We start from the raw sequence: 18,588 nt of genomic DNA, 5'->3' as shown, positions 1-18,588 counted from the left end.
AATTAAAATCCAGATATAAGTCTGATATGGAAAAAACTGGAATTCAAATGGAACCAAATCAGTTGGATAAAATTTTATTAGGCCCCAATGAGAAATTAATAACCAAAATTTATAATTTTCTATTGGAATATAAACTAGCAGAGGAAGTAGTTAAAGAGAATATGATCACATGGGCGACGAATTTTGGGTATGCAATAGAATTAAATAAGTGGGAAAATTTGTGGAAAAATATTAATAAATTAACATTATCTGTACCATACAAAGAAAATGCTTATAAATTGTTTTATAGATGGCATCTACCACCGGCGCGAATTTCTAAAATGTTTCCTGGCACATCTCCACTCTGTTGGAAATGTAAAGCGCATAAAGGGACATATTATCATATATGGTGGTCATGTTCCAAAGCTAAAAAATTCTGGAACAATATAAAAATGCAACTAGAACAAATAATAACTCAAAAGGTGCCATTAAAGCCAGAAACTTATTTATTAGGAATACCTACAAGCAAATATGAAAAAGAAATAATATATTTAATAACACACATTTTGACTGCAGCAAGAATTATATACGCACAAAATTGGAAACAAGAAGAGGTCCCGACTCAAGAGAAATTAATATCCAAAATTATGGAATGCGCTGAGATGGATAAACTTACCAAGGAGATCCAAGGAAAAGAAGAATCTGAATATTATCTAGTCTGGCAAAAATGGTATAAATGGTTAGAGGGAAGTGGAAAAAGAAGAGAAGAAGAAAGAAAGAAAAATTGAATAAAAGAAAAGATATCAATAGAGTAAAATAAAGTTTTAAATCAAATGAAATTTAAGAAAGAGACACGAGATATCAATAAAATAATATCATTATATAAGGTGAGAGAAATATTGTATATTGAAGAATATAGGATATTGATATTGTAACAATTCAGATATTATAGGTAGATGTTATAAAGATGATGTTTGTTGTAAATTGTTTTACTTGCATTTATAAATGTATTATGTGGTTTCTTAAATTAATAAAAATTTAAAAAAAAAAAAAAAAAATAAAAGATGCTAATAGACTGATTCAAAGAAGATAAAAAAGATAGAACTGAAATTCTATACATTATCATTATCAGTGATCAGTATCTAAGACACCTTAAAAGACATAACCCTATTTACAAGAACATCCAGTATATTATTGCTGTAAAAGGAACGAATGCTAAAAAAGAGTCAGCATCCGCTTCATTGATTATAGAAAGATCTTTGCTTGTGTCAGTCATGTTAAACTGCAGAATGTGCTTAGGAAAATGTGAATCCCAGAACACCTTATTGTCCTAAATGAAACCTATACACAAAACAAGAAACCACAATCTGGTCAGAACATGATAGAACAGACAGGCTCCCATTCCACAAAAGAAAGAGACAAGGCTTTATATCTCTCCTTATTTATTCAACCCATCTGCTTTTATCTTGTGATTTCTTTATTCATTGTAATATGTTTTACCAAAAGAAATTAGAAAAAGGGGGAAAAAAAAAACAAGGAGAAATTAATATAGATAATCTATATGCTGCATATATATATTTGAGGCACACTGGATTAGGAAATGAAAATGGCTTTAAAAACTGAAGGAAGAAACATCAATAAGATATGCTATGCTGATAACACTACTAATGAACTAAAAGTGTAAATTATCCAGAAGCTCTAGTAATAAAAATCAAGGAACACAGTGAAAAAGTGAACACCAAACTGATGACAGCTAGCCTTAGAATTGATAAAGAAGATACTTTGGATAATTTCTGCCTTTTAGGAGCAAATAAGAAGAGTAAAGAATGAGTAGTCAGGGTGTATGGCATGGACTAGTACTTAGTAGCATAACAAAGAAGACCTTGGAAAATGTATTCAGATGCTACATCATGTACATATTTAAAAAGATCAGAATTGTGCTGGTAGTGTTTTTCCATGGACTTTGAAGAAGCAGGATAGAAAAGACATTGATGCTTTTGAACTTTGGTGTTGGAAAACACTTCTAAATATACCCTGAGCCAAGAAAACAAACAATCAATCCTAGAACAAATCAATCCAGAATTTTTATTGAAGGCACAAACAACCAGGCTCAAATTACTGTATTCTGAATATATTTATGAAAAGATCCAGTTATGTATAACACAGAGGTTGAATCACTACCACCAGCAAGCTAGATGAATTTGATTACAGCTGTGATGAGTGTAATGTTAGAGATTGGGACAGATCATCCTGAAGAAAATCTACCTTTGTGGTTGCTAAAAGTTGACGCTGAATTGAAGGTGCATAATCAATTTGATCTGTGACATACAAAAATAAATGGGTAGTAAATACAGACTTTCTGGCAGGAAGTGAGAGAAGTCTTGTTGAAGGTGAAAGAAGATGCTATTGATTTACTTCGGTTAGCATTTTTTTAAAAAAAGTTTTTAAAAAACCAACAATGAGAAACCAAAGAAGTGCAGAAGAAATTGAACTGAAACAGATCTTGCTAGGATCAAAAATTCATCAGAATAACAAACACTACCACTAAATAAATAGTTGTCTGCCACTATAGTAAAACTAAACAAAATACTAAGGAGCTGAGATACTACATTGGCAACAAAGATGCACATTGTCAAATTATAGATATCATAAAGAATTAATACTGGCATCAGGTAGGAAATGTGAGACTAGGCCGAAAATACTCAAATGATGCAGAAATATGAAGAGGGGTCAGACAGGGCGGTATCCTGTCTGCTGTTATTTAATATCTACTCTGAGTCAATTTTCAACGAAGCACTGGAAAACATCGAGGCTGGCCTAAGAGTAAATGATGTTCAGATCAACAATTTAAGATATGCTGATGATACAGTTCTGCTTGCCAGTAAGCATGAAGACCTTCAGCTCCTCATCAACAGAGTCACAGAAATATCTGAAAAATACGGCTTGTAGCTTAACACCTCAAAAACCAAGATCATGGTTGTCAGCAAACAACCCATTAATTTACCACCAATAAATTCAGAAGGAATACTGCTAGAAAAAGTTGAAAGGATCATGTACCTTGGTTCTAAGGTGGGACATGACCACTGAAGTAAAGGCAAGGATAGAGAAAGCTCGAACAGCATTCTTCAAACTGAAAAAGGTCTTCTACAGTCATGAAATAAGCCTAAGATTGAAAATCAGGCTTGTCAGATGTTACATCTTTTCTATCCTGCTCTACGGAGTGGAGAGTTGGTCTCTGACAGAAAGTCACTTGAAGAGACTAGAACCATGATGGTTAACCTGTCACACATGTGCCAGAGGTGGCAAATAGCGCCCTCTCTGTGGGGACGTGAGCCGTCATCCCAGTTCAGCTCTGCTGTGCATGTGTGCATGCCTCCTGCCAGCCAGCTGGTCTTCAAGTCTCTGCCATGCATGCACGGGGGGCTGCGCACGCATGCATGGGGAGGGCCACATGCGGGAGCCCATGCGCACAGGAGTGGGGTGCATGCAGGGGCACATGTGCACAGGGATGGAGGCGTGCAGGGGCACACGCACATGCGCAGGGGGTTGGATGCATGCGTGGGGCCCACACACACGTTGCATTTTGGGGACATTCGCACACACGCACACTTTGGGCACTCAGTCCGGAAAAGATTAGCCATCACTGGACTAGAAGCATTTGAAATGTGGATTTACAGATGGATGTTACATATAAATTGGGTTGACAAAATCAGAAATGAAGAGGTGACAAGCCACCTGGGAAAGCCAAGGGAAATCATCAAAACCATTAAAAAGCAAAAGTTAGAATATTTCGGACATGTGATGCGACACCCAGAAAAATATGGCATACTTCACTTAATCCTCCAGGGAAAGATTGAAGGCAAACAAGGTCCAGGCAGAAGAAGATCATCATGGCTTCAAAATTTAAGGGACCCTAAACCAGATAAAGACTTAGAAAGGATTGAGTCCTATCGGCCCATCTCCTTAATTAATCAAGATGCAAAGATATTTACTGCCATTATAAATAATAGATTAAGTAGATTTATAGATAGATATATAAGTCATAACCAAGTAGGTTTTGTGAAGGGTAGATACATGAGTGATATTGTCAGAAGAGTATTAAATATTATAGACGTTGCTGAATATAATGCTGATAAAATAGGAATAGTATCATTAGATATTTTTAAAGCTTTTGACTCCGTACAATGGGAAATTATTAAAACAATTGTTGAGGTACTAGGTTTTGGTAATAAGTTTATACATGTTATTTCAAAACTGTATCAAAAAAGTAGTGCAAGAGTAAAGGTGAATAGAAGGCTGACAGAAGAGATAAGATTGGAAGCAGGTACGAGACAAGGATGTCCCCTGTCTCCAACATTATTTTTATTAGTTATGGAAATTTTGACAAAAATGATAGAAAAAGATGAAGAATTGGAAAGGTATAAGGGATATAAGATAAATCTGTATGCGGATGATACTTTGATTATTTTGAAAGATATAGAGAAAGATTTGAAAAAGATACATAAGCATTTGGAAGAATTTGAGGAAATGACAGGTTTGAAAATAAATTGGTCAAAATCTGAACTATTAATGAATAATAATGGTAAGGAGTGGGAGAATATGCAAGAACAATTTGGGCTAAGGATTAAAAAAACATTGAAATATTTGGGCATAACACTTTCATTCAAAGTTAAAGAAATGAAAAAAACTAAATTATGATGTGGTGATGAATGAAATTGAAAAAAAGATAGATAAATATAAAATGATAAAGTTGTCTTGGTTTGGTAGAATTGCAATGTGTAAGATGATGTTGTTGCCAAAGTTCAATTTTTTATTTGAGATGTTACCATTAAACTTGACAGAGAAAGATATTGAAGGATATCAGAAGAAATTGGATAAATTTTGCAATGGTGGGAAAAGACCTAGATTAGTGAAGAAAATGTGGTATCAAAATCAAAAGGAAGGTGGATTAGGAATCCCCAAACTACTCAATTATTACTGGGCTTATGCTATTCGGACTGTGGTAAAAATATTTAAAGGTGAAGACAGTCATTGGAGAGATTTAGAATTAAAAGACATTAAGAGATTTGGCTCAACATGGTTTTTAGATAAAGCAAAATCAAAATGTGTAATTAATAGCTATTGGTTAAAGGGATTGAGTAAAATTTGGAATAAATTTGTTAAAATTTTAATTCCAGATATAATTTTCTTAGGGAAGACAATTGAAAATTGGCCGATTAAAACTAATATAAGTCGTGATAGGGTAATGGAAGATGAAAATATACAAACTATAATAGATTGGTTAAAAACTTCAGAAAATGAAAGGAGGAAAAAATAAATCATTGAAAATTTGGGTTTAGGCTGGTTTGAAAAAATACAGATAGAAAAATGGACTAAGAAGGTAAGGGACAATTGTTCGATAAGTAGAAGTAAAACTGAATTTGAACATTTAGTATTCCAAATTATGAAAGATGAAATTGGGCTAAAGGGACTCGTTAGTAAGATATATAAGATTATAAATTTTGATGGAAAACCACAAAGGGTGATGAAAACGAATTGGGAAAAAGAACTTAATATTAAAATATCAGATTTAGATTGGAATGTGAATTGGAAGAGTAGAATTATGAAGACTTTATCTGTAAGGATTAAAGAGCATAATTATAAGGTTGTTTGGAAATGGTATTTGACTCCATTAAGATTGTCATTAATGGATAACAAAATTAGTAAACAATGTTGGAGATGTGATATGGAATTAGGGACTTATGAACATATGTGGTACAAATGTGATAAAGTTAAAAAATTTTGGCAACAATTGGAGGAAATGATATTTGAAATGATGGGGAAAGCAATAATATTGAGACCAGAAACTATATTACTGTTGATAATTAAGGAAACAGAACCAACAAAATATGAGAAAGAATTGATTAGAATTATGATTATAATGGGTAGAATAATAGCCAGATATTGGAAATTAGATGTGAATTTTAGAATAGAAGAATGGTATTGTGAAATGTGGAAATTAGCTTTAAACGATAAAATGACATGTGATATTAAAATTAGAAATGGTGACTATAAAGAAGATATTTTCTGGAAAATTTGGAAACCATTCGTGGACTATGCGCTGGGAAAATTGGATGCTTCGGTACCTGTACCCCGAGAACGTGGATTTTGGCGATCGTGAGGATATATCCGAAGAACCAAATCTTCCTGTCTTATATATAGCACAGGGTGAAATATTGTATATGTTGTTTGTAATGTTAAAGTAATAAAAAATTATTAAAAAAAAAAAATTAAGGGACTGGTTTGGACAAAATTCAGCAGTACTTTTTCGTGCGGCTGTTGATTTAAATAGGATCGCCAACATGATCGCCAATGTCCAATGATGGATATGGCACAAGAAGAAGAAGATATAGTTAAAACATGCAGTAATAAAATCATCAGAAATTGATGGTTCTGATTTATGGTGCTGTTGAATTGTGTTGTTGGAGAAAATTGTCAAAATACCTTAGACCAGAAGAACAAATTATTAAGTGTCAAATGAGTATTTTGGACATACAAAGTGAAGGCAAGTCAGTAGAGGAGAACTCAACAATTGAGTAAATTGAAGGCAATTGAAAAATAGGCCTACCTCAGATAAAATAGTGAGATACTTAACTGACGACACATGTGTAATCTTACAAGTATTAAGAGAAGCAGGTATACTTACAAATAATCTTGGCAAACCAATACATATTGGGTCAACAAGAGTCAAAAACAACTGAGCAACAGCAAAAAAGTTTTCAAAACTAATTTCAAACTCAGGCCACTTTTTAAAAGGCAACAAGAACATCAAAACATTTTCTATGATGCCCATGGGAACAGCCTATTTTGAGTTTGAAATGGTGAAGATCTCAAATTCAAACTGCTTTGCATTTCAGTAAGGGTAATTCCCTGGGGAAAGGGTTTTGGTTGTTAAGTCATATAAGTATTCTTCTAATTTAATTAAGTTGAACACTGCTGTTAGCTGCTGCATTTTAATATAGCGGCACTATCTATTAAGGTAAGAGGATACATATTTTTAATATTTGTTTACTGGTGTTACATACAATGGTGTAAAGCAGTTGCACTTGGAAAATAAACATATGCAGCCTTATCTAATAAATATATTAACTCATCAGTTCAGTAGAGTGGTAGATAATTTCTTGACTAATCTTTGCATTCTTATAACTAGAGATAATTAATTTGTAAATATAAATTTTCTGTTGGAACTTTTATGTTTGCAAAAAGATTTTGTTCATATTTAAATAATCAGTACTAATAAATCTTGACAAAGGATTTTTGATGTTGCTTCAAAATATGCTTATTATTACATATAGTTTATTTCTTCCTTTGAGAATATTGCAAATAATTTCAGATCACTGAGCTGTATTTTATGACTGAAAGAGATTTTAGATGGAGGTATTTCTGTCTTAACTATTTTTCTGTCTGTCTCTATCTCTTTATCTAATTTATAATGCCACTTCTTTCTTGCAAGTACTTCTCTAGTTTTGCATCTGTGCCTTACTCAGTGCTCACCTTGTTCTGTCCTGTACTAAAGTTTTGAACAGGCTCGGTAGAAGGCAAAATGCTTTGCCACATTTTCAATAAACAAATGAGATTAAGCACTTCCTCTTCCTGTATTTGTTCCTTAAATACACATTTGTAGCCCTATTACCTCATCTGAATATTTTTTGATATATTTACCATTTTAACATCAAATTCTATGGATTTGAATTTATTTTTTCCTGCTTTAGTAACCAAATGACATTATGTCAACTGCTTTCAGTTGGATGTATCTTTTTAAAAATTGTCCAATTAAATGATACATGCCTATTTAGATGAATACTACATGAAGATTTCATAGATAGTATCACATAATTTTGTTTCTGCCATTGTTTGCTATATATTATCATAGCCAAATTAATGGAAACCATTAATATTGATATCAAAACTTCGACATTTTGTCACATAAAGTGGGTAGGCTTCCTTATTTTTTCCAATGTTGGAACATAATTAAAACCAAATACATTACTATATATTGTTACTAACAATTGTTATATTGTTACTAACTTTTCTAACTTCTTTTAACTTCAATAATGTGATCCGTCTGTTCTCACACCTTTCCTTTTTCATAGGCCAATATATTAATATCAAGTATTTTATTTTATAAAAGACTAATCAGAGTTCTTACATCTCAGAAGTAGGTCATGAAATAGAATCTAAAACAATCTCACTAATTAAGAGATTTTTTTTTTTCTGAGTGAAGTGCTTAAACAAAAGATCAATAAAGTTTCACTGTGGACAAGAGGGAATTGGAAAAGATCCATTTCTACTTTCAGATTTTAAATGCTAGAGGCTGCTGACATTAAAAAAACCCAGCTCTGAACTGAAAAAGTAAACCAATCAAACTAATAGAGTTTAAAATGTTTAAAATATGTATCTACCGGTATCCAATAATCTCTGAGTCTGTTGTCAGGTTTTAGGCTTTCGGGCATATTAGCTTCTAAACCCATTTAAACATTTTTCATTTTTCTACATTTTTTCTTTCTTTTTCTGGTCACTGGATGAAGCATCAAACGTCTTGATAAAGTTTCTACTTTTTCTCTCTGACTTATTTCTTCCTAGTTTTATTTCGCATTGATTTCAACCATATCTGTAAATCACCTGCTGGTATCTCTTATCTGAAACTACTGGTTTTTAGAAAGCAGTGAATTTCAAATTACTTTAAATAATATTCATAATATTCGTATTTGCATATCAGCCTTTCTGTGGATTTCAAACAAACATCCATTTTTAATCTCATCACTGCAATATTTTATGACAAAGAAATGAGCTGATATTCAAAGAAGTACTTAGGACTCCAAACTAAGGCTAGAAACACAGCTGTGTTGTATACAGTATTTATTTTATTCAAGATTCTACTTTATTGGAGAAGGTTTCATTTTCTATTAACCATGGAAACAGTGGTATAGAAAACAATTTGAGAGTGTTTTACACTACTTGATATGATTAGTTTTCATTATAGAATATTCCTTTTTACATGGTTTTGTTCTTTGTGAAATATTTTTAAATATATTTCAGAGAATTTAATCATTCTCCAAAGTCTGTTTGTACCACTCTCATATATACAATGGTGCTTAAAGTTTCTTAACCTTTTGCATAAATATGACTATAACAAGATCTGTTCTCCACACAAGTCTGAAAATTAGGTAAAGAGAACCCACTTAAACAAATGAGACAAAAACATACTTTTTTTTTTTTTACATATTTCACAAACTGTCAAGCACTGGTGTAAAAATGTATAATAAAATAAAAAGTTTTGCAAATAAAGTTTTTTTTAAATACTTTTATGAATAATTGTAAATATGTACAATAGTAATATGTTAAAATATTTATGTATTTCCTAGTTAAAGTATAGAAATAAGAAAGTATAATAATAAGTCACAGATTCACTTGAAACTTGTGTCTTCAAGTAATTTTAGATTTCTGGCAACTATCCTTTGCACTTTCCTTTTTCAGAATTTTCAGAAGTCACTTGGCAATTCTTTCTTCCAAGGGATAAGTTTAAGTTTAAGTTTTATTAAATTTCTATACCGCCCTTCTCCCGAAGGACTCAGGGCGATGCACAGCCATATTAAAACACATGAATTTATAAAATTTAAAACTAATTAAAATCAGATATATAAAATTTGGCCATCAATTTCATTCATATTAAGACCATTATTAACACCCATTCATATTAACACCCATTCATATTAAGACAGTCCGGCTTGCTGAAACAGAAGGGTCTTAAGGGCGCAGCGAAAAGTGTGCAGGTCGGGGCTAAGACGAAGCTCTAGGGGCAGCTCATTCAAAAGGACTGGTGCCCCCATAGAGAAGACTCTCCCCCTGGGTGTTGCCGGTCAGCATTGTCTGGCCGATGGCACCCTGAGGAGCCCCTCTCTGTGGGAGCGTATTGACCAGTGGGAGGTTGTTGCTGGCAGAAGGCGGTCTCGTATATACCCCGGTCCTAAGCCATGGAGCACTTTAAAGGTGGTAACCAACACCTTGAATCGCACTCGGAAGACCAGCGGAAGCCAGTGCAGCTCACGCAGGAGGGGTGTTACATGGATATGCCGAGTCGCACCCATAACCACCCGCGCGGCCGCATTCTCGACCAGCTGGAGCCTCCGAGTGCTCTTCAAGGGGAGCCCCATGTAGAGAGCGTTGCAGTAGTCCAGATGGGACGTGACGAGGGCATGAGTGACTGTGCGCAAGGCATCCCAGTCGAGAAAGAGACGCAACTGGTGTATCAGGCGAACCCGATAAAAAGCTCCCCTGGCCATGGCCGTCATATGATCTTTCAAAGACAGCCATGCATCCAGGAGAACACCCAAGTTGCGAGCCCTCTCTGTGGGGGCCAAGGTTTCACCCCCAATATTCAGCGATGGTGACAGCTGATTATACCGGGCCACCAGAAGCCACAGCCACTCAGTCTTGGAGGGGTTGAGTTTGAGCTTGTTTCTCCCCATCCAGATCCGCACAGGCTCCAGGCACCGGGACATCACATCAAGGGCATCATTGGAGTGGTTCGGGGTGGAGATGTACAGCTGAGTATCATCAGCATACTGATGGAATTTCACTCTGAAACCACGGATGTTCTCGCCCAGCGGCTTCACATAAATGTTGAACAGAAGGGGCGAGAGGACTGACCCTTGCAACACCCCTCGTACAAGGCACCTCGAGGTCGACCTCTGCCCCCCTGCCAACACAAACTGCACATGGTCGGAGAGGAAGGAGGAGAACTACCACAACACGGTACCGACCACTCCCAACTTCTCCAATCGTCACAGCATGATACCATGGTCGATGGTCTCAAAAGCCGCTGAGAGATCTAATAGGACCAGGACAGAGGAGCAACTCCTGTCCCGAGCCCTCCAGAGATCATCGACCAATGCGACCAATGCCGTTTCAGTGCTGTGCCCTGGCCTGAAGCCCGACTGGAACGGGTCTAGATAATCAGCTTCATCCAGGTACTGGGGAAGTTGTCGCGCCACCACACTCTCAACAACCTTCGCAACAAAGCGAAGGTTGGAGACTGGGCGATAATTCGCTAATACAGCCGGGTCCAGGGAAGGCTTCTTGAGGAGAGGCCTCACCACCACCTCTTTCAAAGAGGGGGGGAAATAACCCTCACTCAAAGAAGCATTAATAATCCCCTGGAGCCAGCCTCGTGTAACCTCCCAGGCACCAACCAGGGGGGACACAGATCCAATAAACATGTGGCAGCGCTAAGCCTCCCCAGAATTCTGTCCACGTCCTCGGGAGTCACAGGGTCAAACCCCTCCCAGATAACATTCTCAAGATTCCCCTCCATCAGTCCATCCAGATCTACCCAATCGGAGTCCAGACCTTCCCGAATCTGAGTGACTTTGTCATGCAGGAATTGCACAAAATCCTCAGCCCTGCCCTGCATAAGAAAAATTACTATTCGAGGTCACCCAGCTTGCTTTATGCTCATGGCAGGATTAGAATTCATGATCTCTTGATTTCTAATCTGACACTTCAGGCATTACACCAGACTGCTTCTATGCATACATATTTAGATATTATAACTAGTAGTCGATAAATGCAATTAATATATTGCAATCATTTAATTTCCTTTTTTAGTCCTTTTTTTGGGGGGTGGGAATTTGATGTGATGAAACCTGTTTTGTGAGAAAGGGTCCTGTTCAGCCTGTGCTGGGGTAGCACCAAGCAATTTTACTACTTCAACAAGTAGGAGTCCTTGAGAGTCAAGAAGCTGGAGTTTCGGTTACTGGTCACTAAAATTATTATTTAGTTTTAATATATAATAGCTTATTTATTATTTATTATTTATTTATTTATTATTCAAATTTCTATACTGCCCTTCTCCTTTCGGACTCAGGGCAGTGAACAGCCAAAATAAAAACATTTATACATAAAGTACGATTAAAAATAGATTTAAAATAATTAAATTTGGCCCATAGTTTAAAATTTATCAATTTAAAATCCATATCAAAATTTAAAACCAACCATAAAATCATAAAATCAAGAGAGACTGGCTAACTGAAAGAGATGAGTTTTTAGGGCCCGACTAAAAGTCCGGAGGTCGGAGATCACTCGTATCTCTGGGGGTAGATTGTTCCAAAGGGTAGGTGCCACCACAGAGAAGGCTCTCCTCCTGGGGGTCGCCAGCCGGCATTGTCTAGCCGACGGCACCCTGAGGAGGCCCTCTTTGTGGGAGCGAACTGGCCGGTGGGAGGCTATTGGTGGCAGAAGGCGGTCCCGTAAGTACCCTGGCCCTAAGCCATGGAGCACTTTAAAGGTGATCACCAACACCTTGAAGCGCACCCGGAAGTCCACTGGAAGCCAATGCAGCTTGCGCAGGAGAGGAGTCACATGGGAGCGCCCAGTCGCTCCCATAATCCCCTGCACGGCCGCATTGTGCACCAGTTGGAGTCTCCGGGTGTACCCCCATGGGAGCCCCATGTAGAGAGCGTTACAATAGTCCAGACGAGAGGTGACGAGTGCTTGAGTGACTGTGCATAGGGAGTCCCAATCCAGAAAGAGGCGCAACTGGCATATCAGGCGAACCTGATAAAAAGCCCCCCTGGCCACGGCCGTCATATACCCTTCTAAAGACAGCCGTGCTTCCAGGAGGACGCCCAAGTTGCAGGTCCTTTCCATGGGGGCCAATGGAAAGCTAAGGGGACCGGGGCACACAATCGCTCGGAGATAGCGAGCGCGTGCCCCCACCACATGATACGGCCCCCTGCTCCCACCATACCTGCCCCTCCCACTCAGCATATTGATGGAGAAGCCCTCAGTAGAGGGCATTCTAACAGTCCCCTTTCCCCCAGAGTCTGTACCCACTATGGCACCATTAACAGCCGGACTGGCCTCCCTCCCCACCCCCTTCCCCAAACCCCTTAAAAATTAACATAAAGACAATTTTAAAAAAACCCTCAGCCCCCTCTTTGCGGCATGCCACCTCTTGGGATTCCAAAATCCGTCATCGAGGTAGGCCCTCGATAACGTGGAGGGCCAAGCCTGCGAGAGGGGGGAATCTCGCAGACCAAGAAGCTCCGCTGCTGCGTACATCTTGTCGCAGGGATGGGTGACCATCCCCTAAAGGGTCCATATAGAAAAGTCCGAGGGAGAACATAAAAAGACAGGAGGCACAAAAGGATTCAAGACCCAGTCCGCTGTTCTCTCACAACAGAGGCCAAGTCCGTCTCCAGGTCGACACAGTCCAAGGGGGGAGGAGGGATAAGTCATACCGCCCTCTCACAGCGGCTTGGCTCGATGGTCTGCCCCCTTTACTGGTGAGATGGAAGTAATGGTTCAACTTGCGCACTTGGCACCCATAATATAGGTCCAAAATCCGCCCTCTCACGGCGGATTCAATGATCCATCCCTCTGCCAGCAAAGTGTAAAGTGCAGGCGCCGAATGATGGTACAACAGAGACAGTGCAGCACCCAGGATATAAATCCCCAATCCGCCCTCTCACGGCGGTTTGTCCGATGGTCATTCCCCTGCCAGCAGGTACAAAGTGCAAAGTGCAAAATAGCTAATGCCATCCCAGCTCAGCCCGTGGGGCTCAGAGCCCAGTCACCCTCTCACAGTGATTAGGCTCTTGGCTGGTCCTCTCAGCTGGTGGGATGGAGTCATATACCAGCTCCTGTTCAGATGATATTAGTCCTCCACACAAGTAGGGGAAGGGCTCAGGTGGAATAAGCGAACTATTTATGTCAGCGAGGTGAAGCCAAAAGAGGGCGCAAGTCCGAGAAGGGCGTGTTCCAGGGGGGAGAGATGGAAAGAGGGGGATTACACTTTAACCCCCCCAGTCCCCGAGGGCACTCTAAAACACCCCAGCGGAGACCCCCCCTCAATAACACACCTAGTCCTCATCTATCCTGGCTCGAAAAGATGGTCCTCGGCCACATTAGCGCCCCTCATCAAGGCCATAGGGTGCTCCTCTCCCCGCCAAGAGCCAGCCGGAAGTCTTCGCGGTTGCTGCCCTCGTCGCCATCCCCCACTGCCATACTGAAATCCCAGCAGCGTCCCTGAGATTTTTCCAGGGAATTGGCAGCCCCAACAGCCCCGACAGCACCTCAACAAAGCCAGAGCCTGGGGCAATGTCCACGTGGTAGGCGCCCCCAGCGCAATGCAACCGCCGCCGCTCCCACTTCCGGCAAGCTCCAGCTGGGGGGGAAAAACGTCGCCCCGCTGCCTCTCAGCTGTTCCGAGGCTTCCGAGCCTCGCCGACGCTGTGCTCTCTGCTCCCACCACGATGTTCAAGAGGGAGCAGAAAGCCATCCCCGGAATGGGAGGAAGTTCCCCCAACTGGACCCAGGTCGCCAGATTTTCAGGGCGACCCTCAGAGCGTCCCAAAAGGTAGGTCAGTGCCCATCCTCACGCCGCGATCTCAGCTAGCGCCGCCATCTTGCGCATGCGTGTCAGTTATGTTTTGTTTTGTTGTATTTTAATTTTATTTTCTTAATTGTTACCCAACTGCATTTTAATCTGGTTTCAGCTGCATTAAGGAATGTTGTGGACAGTATAGTAATGTCTTTGCACAGTATTTGGTGCTCACTTTGTTTACGTGTAGAACAGTGACTTGAAATGCCAATAAATTTTACTGGCACAATTGAATCTTGATGCTTTAAAAGTTAGATATCTGTTGCCTGTCTTTTAAATCATTTTTAGATTTGTTTTTTAAAAAAACTATTTATTGGCTTTGAAAAACATCACATCAAAGAACACTTTGATTTTATAAAACTTGTTTTAAAGTTTAGGATACAGTTTTTAAAAACTCCCTTTTATGACCCTATAAGCTCTTAATTCGGTATGGTTGACAAAATGTGTGAGGGTAGGTGATGACTGGGAATGAAGTCACCTTCAAGAGTTGCTTGAGAGTTTTCATCAGCCTAAGAAGTTTGAACTGACATGATTATGGAGTTTTCAGATATTTTATGTCATTTCAACCAATACAGATTATCCATACATCCTGTAAAGTTTTAAAACAACTTTCTTCATCCCTACTTCTTTGGCATTCTGATAAAAATGATCTTAAAGAGATCACTGATAGATATTAGGAACTTATTGGGGGCATCAAGGAGTGACAATGCAACATTGATGTAACCATTATAAAGCAGTAGACAGAGCAGTGAAGATAATGCAGGTAGATTCTGTGGTGATAGTTCAGAAAATCAGTCAGTGAAAGAAAACTCTCAAAGAAAAAAAACAAGGTATTTTAGGAATGCTGAAAATGTTAAGTTAGAGTTTAAACAGTTCATTGAAAGGTAGCTGTGTCTAAAATATTTTTCCAAACCTTAGTATTTATTTTGTGTGTTCCTATTTGTGCCTCACTCTCCCATAGATCAATACTGAATATTGTTCCAAAGATAGGCCAACATCAGTCTTAGCAATTTTTTCTGTTAACTTCAATTGCATTGGTTGGCATCAGTAGTAATAGTAGTGTGTAATAGTAGAACAGCAGCAGCAGCAGAAAATAGGTATTTTGGACATGGAGATAATAAATATGAAGATATAATTGATATATTAATTGGTATTGTTTATTAGACTTGCAAATGGTTTATTGTAATGAGAGTTTTTTCCAATGAAATGTCTGTTTTGGTGTGATATAGTTGTGTGATATTGATATTGAATCAGTTATAATTATTATTCCTAGTGTCATTGATACGTCTGCTGTCAGAACTAAAAAGTTATTTTTTATATTATTCTGATGTAGTTTATTCTAACAGAGCCTATAGTTGTGGACTAAGCTTTGAGAACACTTAAAATAGATAATGTACCATTTTTTACCAGTCTTGCCACTGAATGCAGTTATGTCTTTCCATATTATATATAGATTTCTGTACAATTGTATCTTCTTCATGGACTTTTTAATCATTTTTTAATTATAAAGTAATCCATGTCCTTTTCAGAGAAACTTTTTACTGAAGATAAGATGAAATATTTTTCTGTTAGGAAATACGATAGAAGGAAATAAAAGCAAATTACTATCTCTATTGTGCAAAGTACAAATTACTGCAGTAAGTATAATTAATACCTAGGAAGAAGAGTTCTAATTTACCATGATTGTAAAACTGCAGGGGGAAATCAATATGTATGGACGATAGATTATATGAAAACACTGAAATAAAAGCAACAAATAGTTCCAAAGAAAAGCTCACATAAATAATGCAGACATCTGCTAGACTAATGTCTGACCTTCAATTTCAAGGAAACCTGTAGATTAGTATAGCTGACTTAAAATAGCAGGTGTCACTTTAAGCAGAAGGAATTGCTGAACAGTTTGAATGAATAAATGTTTTCCTAAGTACAAAAAAAGGAGAGATGTTGTATATATATGTAGAGAAATTGTAGAGTCAATTCTGTTGTCTAACATTATTGTGTAACTTATGATGAGAGTGGTCAAAGTGCAACATAGACATTGGAACAATTGGATTATATACTGTATTTTAAAGACCATTTGATATACTTTTGATTCATAGTCATAGTTTAAAATTACCGTATATTTTATTTGTAATGTAATTTTTTTAAACAAATTATAAGGTGTGGAATCACCAACCATGCTTTTCTAGATGACTTCTTTTAAACTGGCTGTTATGTTGCAATATTTGGTTCTTTTCTGGTATGTGGGTTCATTTTACAAGAACAACCATGTAAATTGTAAATAGCTTCAAAATAAATGATGAACATCTCATTCAAATCTATCAACTTACTGTTGCTACGCTTATTTTACCCAACAATTAAATATTTCAGTCAAATAATTATTTGAACACGTTTATTTCATTTAAATGCAACTGTAACGCAGAATAACAACATACCTACCTTTAAGAAATGTAAAATTCTAAATTACAGTTAAAATAATTGCAATCAAAAGATATATTTATTCCTCTTTGAACAGAGCGTGGATCACACTTCTTGCAAGCCTCATTTTATTGAGGTGGGGCTAAGATGAGCATAACCAGCGATGAAGTGAATTTCTTGGTTTATCGCTACCTTCAGGAGTCAGGTAATTACTGTTCTTTTAACAATATAATGTATTTCTCAAACACAAAGTTATTGGAAGTAACAAAATCATCTAAAGTGGATTAAAATAAATATGTTAATTGGTTTGTTTGACAGTATTATTTATCCCCAGTATAGCTTAACTAATTTTCATACTTTGTTAAGATACAGACACTATACTTCCAATTGGCATAAAGGAATTTGCAAAACTGCTCATAGGATTTATAGGAACCTCATAACAAAATGTAACAAAATCATAAGAACACTGTAAAAATTTTACACAGTAAAAGAATACAATATCATTCTGAATCATAATATCAGAAGGTTCTATGAATGGAAAGGCTCTATTGCAGTCTTTCTCAACCTTGGCACCTTTAAGTTGACTGGACTTCAACTCCCAGAATTCCCAGCTAAACATACTGGCTGGAGGATTCTGGGAGTTGAAATCCAGACAGCTTATAAAACAACAAATAACTGTTTTCCATATATGTTGTTTGATGATTAAATCAGAAGCAGCTTCTTTCCAGAGAACTGGAAATGAAATAATCTTTTAGAACATACTATGATTTTATACTGTTCAACAATGTAAAAGCAATTATCATGTTGAACAGGCTTTAGAAATAATTTAAAAGCCAATTTTATTGGAGTAATAAAAGAATAATATATTCTATCAATCTCATTTGAAGCTGTCATTGGTGGTTTCTATTTCTTCCATTCCTCAGCTTTTTTTGAAAGCAGCAGCAGTACTGTATAGTAATCATAAATTTTTATAATTCTAAATTGCATAAACTTGTGAACATATTAGAACCAATATATTAGCCACTATTGCATATTAGAACCATCATCATAGTACAGTAAAAACCTTGATACACAAGACAAATCATAGTCTATAAAAAGGGGGTGAAGTCTGTATAATAATATTCATTGTATGAGGTCCATTAAGCCAAGGTATCACTGAAATAATGAGTAATAATGTTAATCCAGATTGTAAAAAATAAAGTTCAGCTCTCATCATTTTATTTTTATAATCTTTTTTGTTATTTCAACATGTTCTTCCTTGGCATAACTTGTATAAATTAACATTGAAAAATATTCTTTTGAGCAAAGAAAGCAGAAATAATGGACTAGGCTTATAAAATATACCCTTATGGTTTATCTCAGACCAGCCCAAACACATCTTTCAGTCTACAGTCCAAAGCAAAAGCAGTCAAGTGGCAGATAATTTCTTGAAATGAGCTACTCTGGAAACTTTTATGGTAACTTTACTTGCACCACAGAGAGACAGCTTTAAAGAAAAAAGGTTTGTTGTTATGGCAATGCAAGAAACTTTTGATTTTATGGATCAGCATATATAGCTCCAGTGAGTAGCATTTTTGCTACAAATAAGAAGAGATTGAAGAAGAGATTAACACTCCTCCCATTTAAAGCTGAACAGCTGAGTGCTTTAGCATATTCCTGATGCTTTCTATCTCTATTGTGTCCATGCCTCCTGCTTCGGTTGCTACAAACACTACTAGTACCATTACTACTGCTGCTGCTGGAACTGCTCCTAATTTCAGTTTTAAAGA

The 18,588-nt window shown here is 37.2% G+C and overlaps 1 protein-coding gene across 2 annotated transcripts in view; it reads left to right on the top strand.

The window, feature by feature from the left end:
- The window catches only part of TBL1X (transducin beta like 1 X-linked), a 162,610-nt gene that overhangs the window by 100,486 nt on the left and 43,536 nt on the right, over positions 1-18,588 (top strand). For both annotated transcript variants that reach the window (XM_034435697.3, XM_034435702.3), the window contains one exon: positions 16,917-17,024. In XM_034435697.3, the coding sequence (XP_034291588.1) occupies positions 16,967-17,024 (58 nt within the window). In that variant the 5' untranslated portion in view covers positions 16,917-16,966. The remainder of the gene's footprint in view (positions 1-16,916; positions 17,025-18,588) is intronic.

The sequence above is a fragment of the Pantherophis guttatus genome, chromosome 5, assembly GCF_059756535.1.
Source record: "Pantherophis guttatus breed Tessera chromosome 5, ASM5975653v1, whole genome shotgun sequence".
In the NCBI taxonomy this organism is placed as follows: domain Eukaryota; kingdom Metazoa; phylum Chordata; class Lepidosauria; order Squamata; family Colubridae; genus Pantherophis; species Pantherophis guttatus.
The sequence above is the reverse complement of the archived record's forward strand: the minus strand, read 5'-3'. Positions and strand labels throughout refer to the sequence as shown.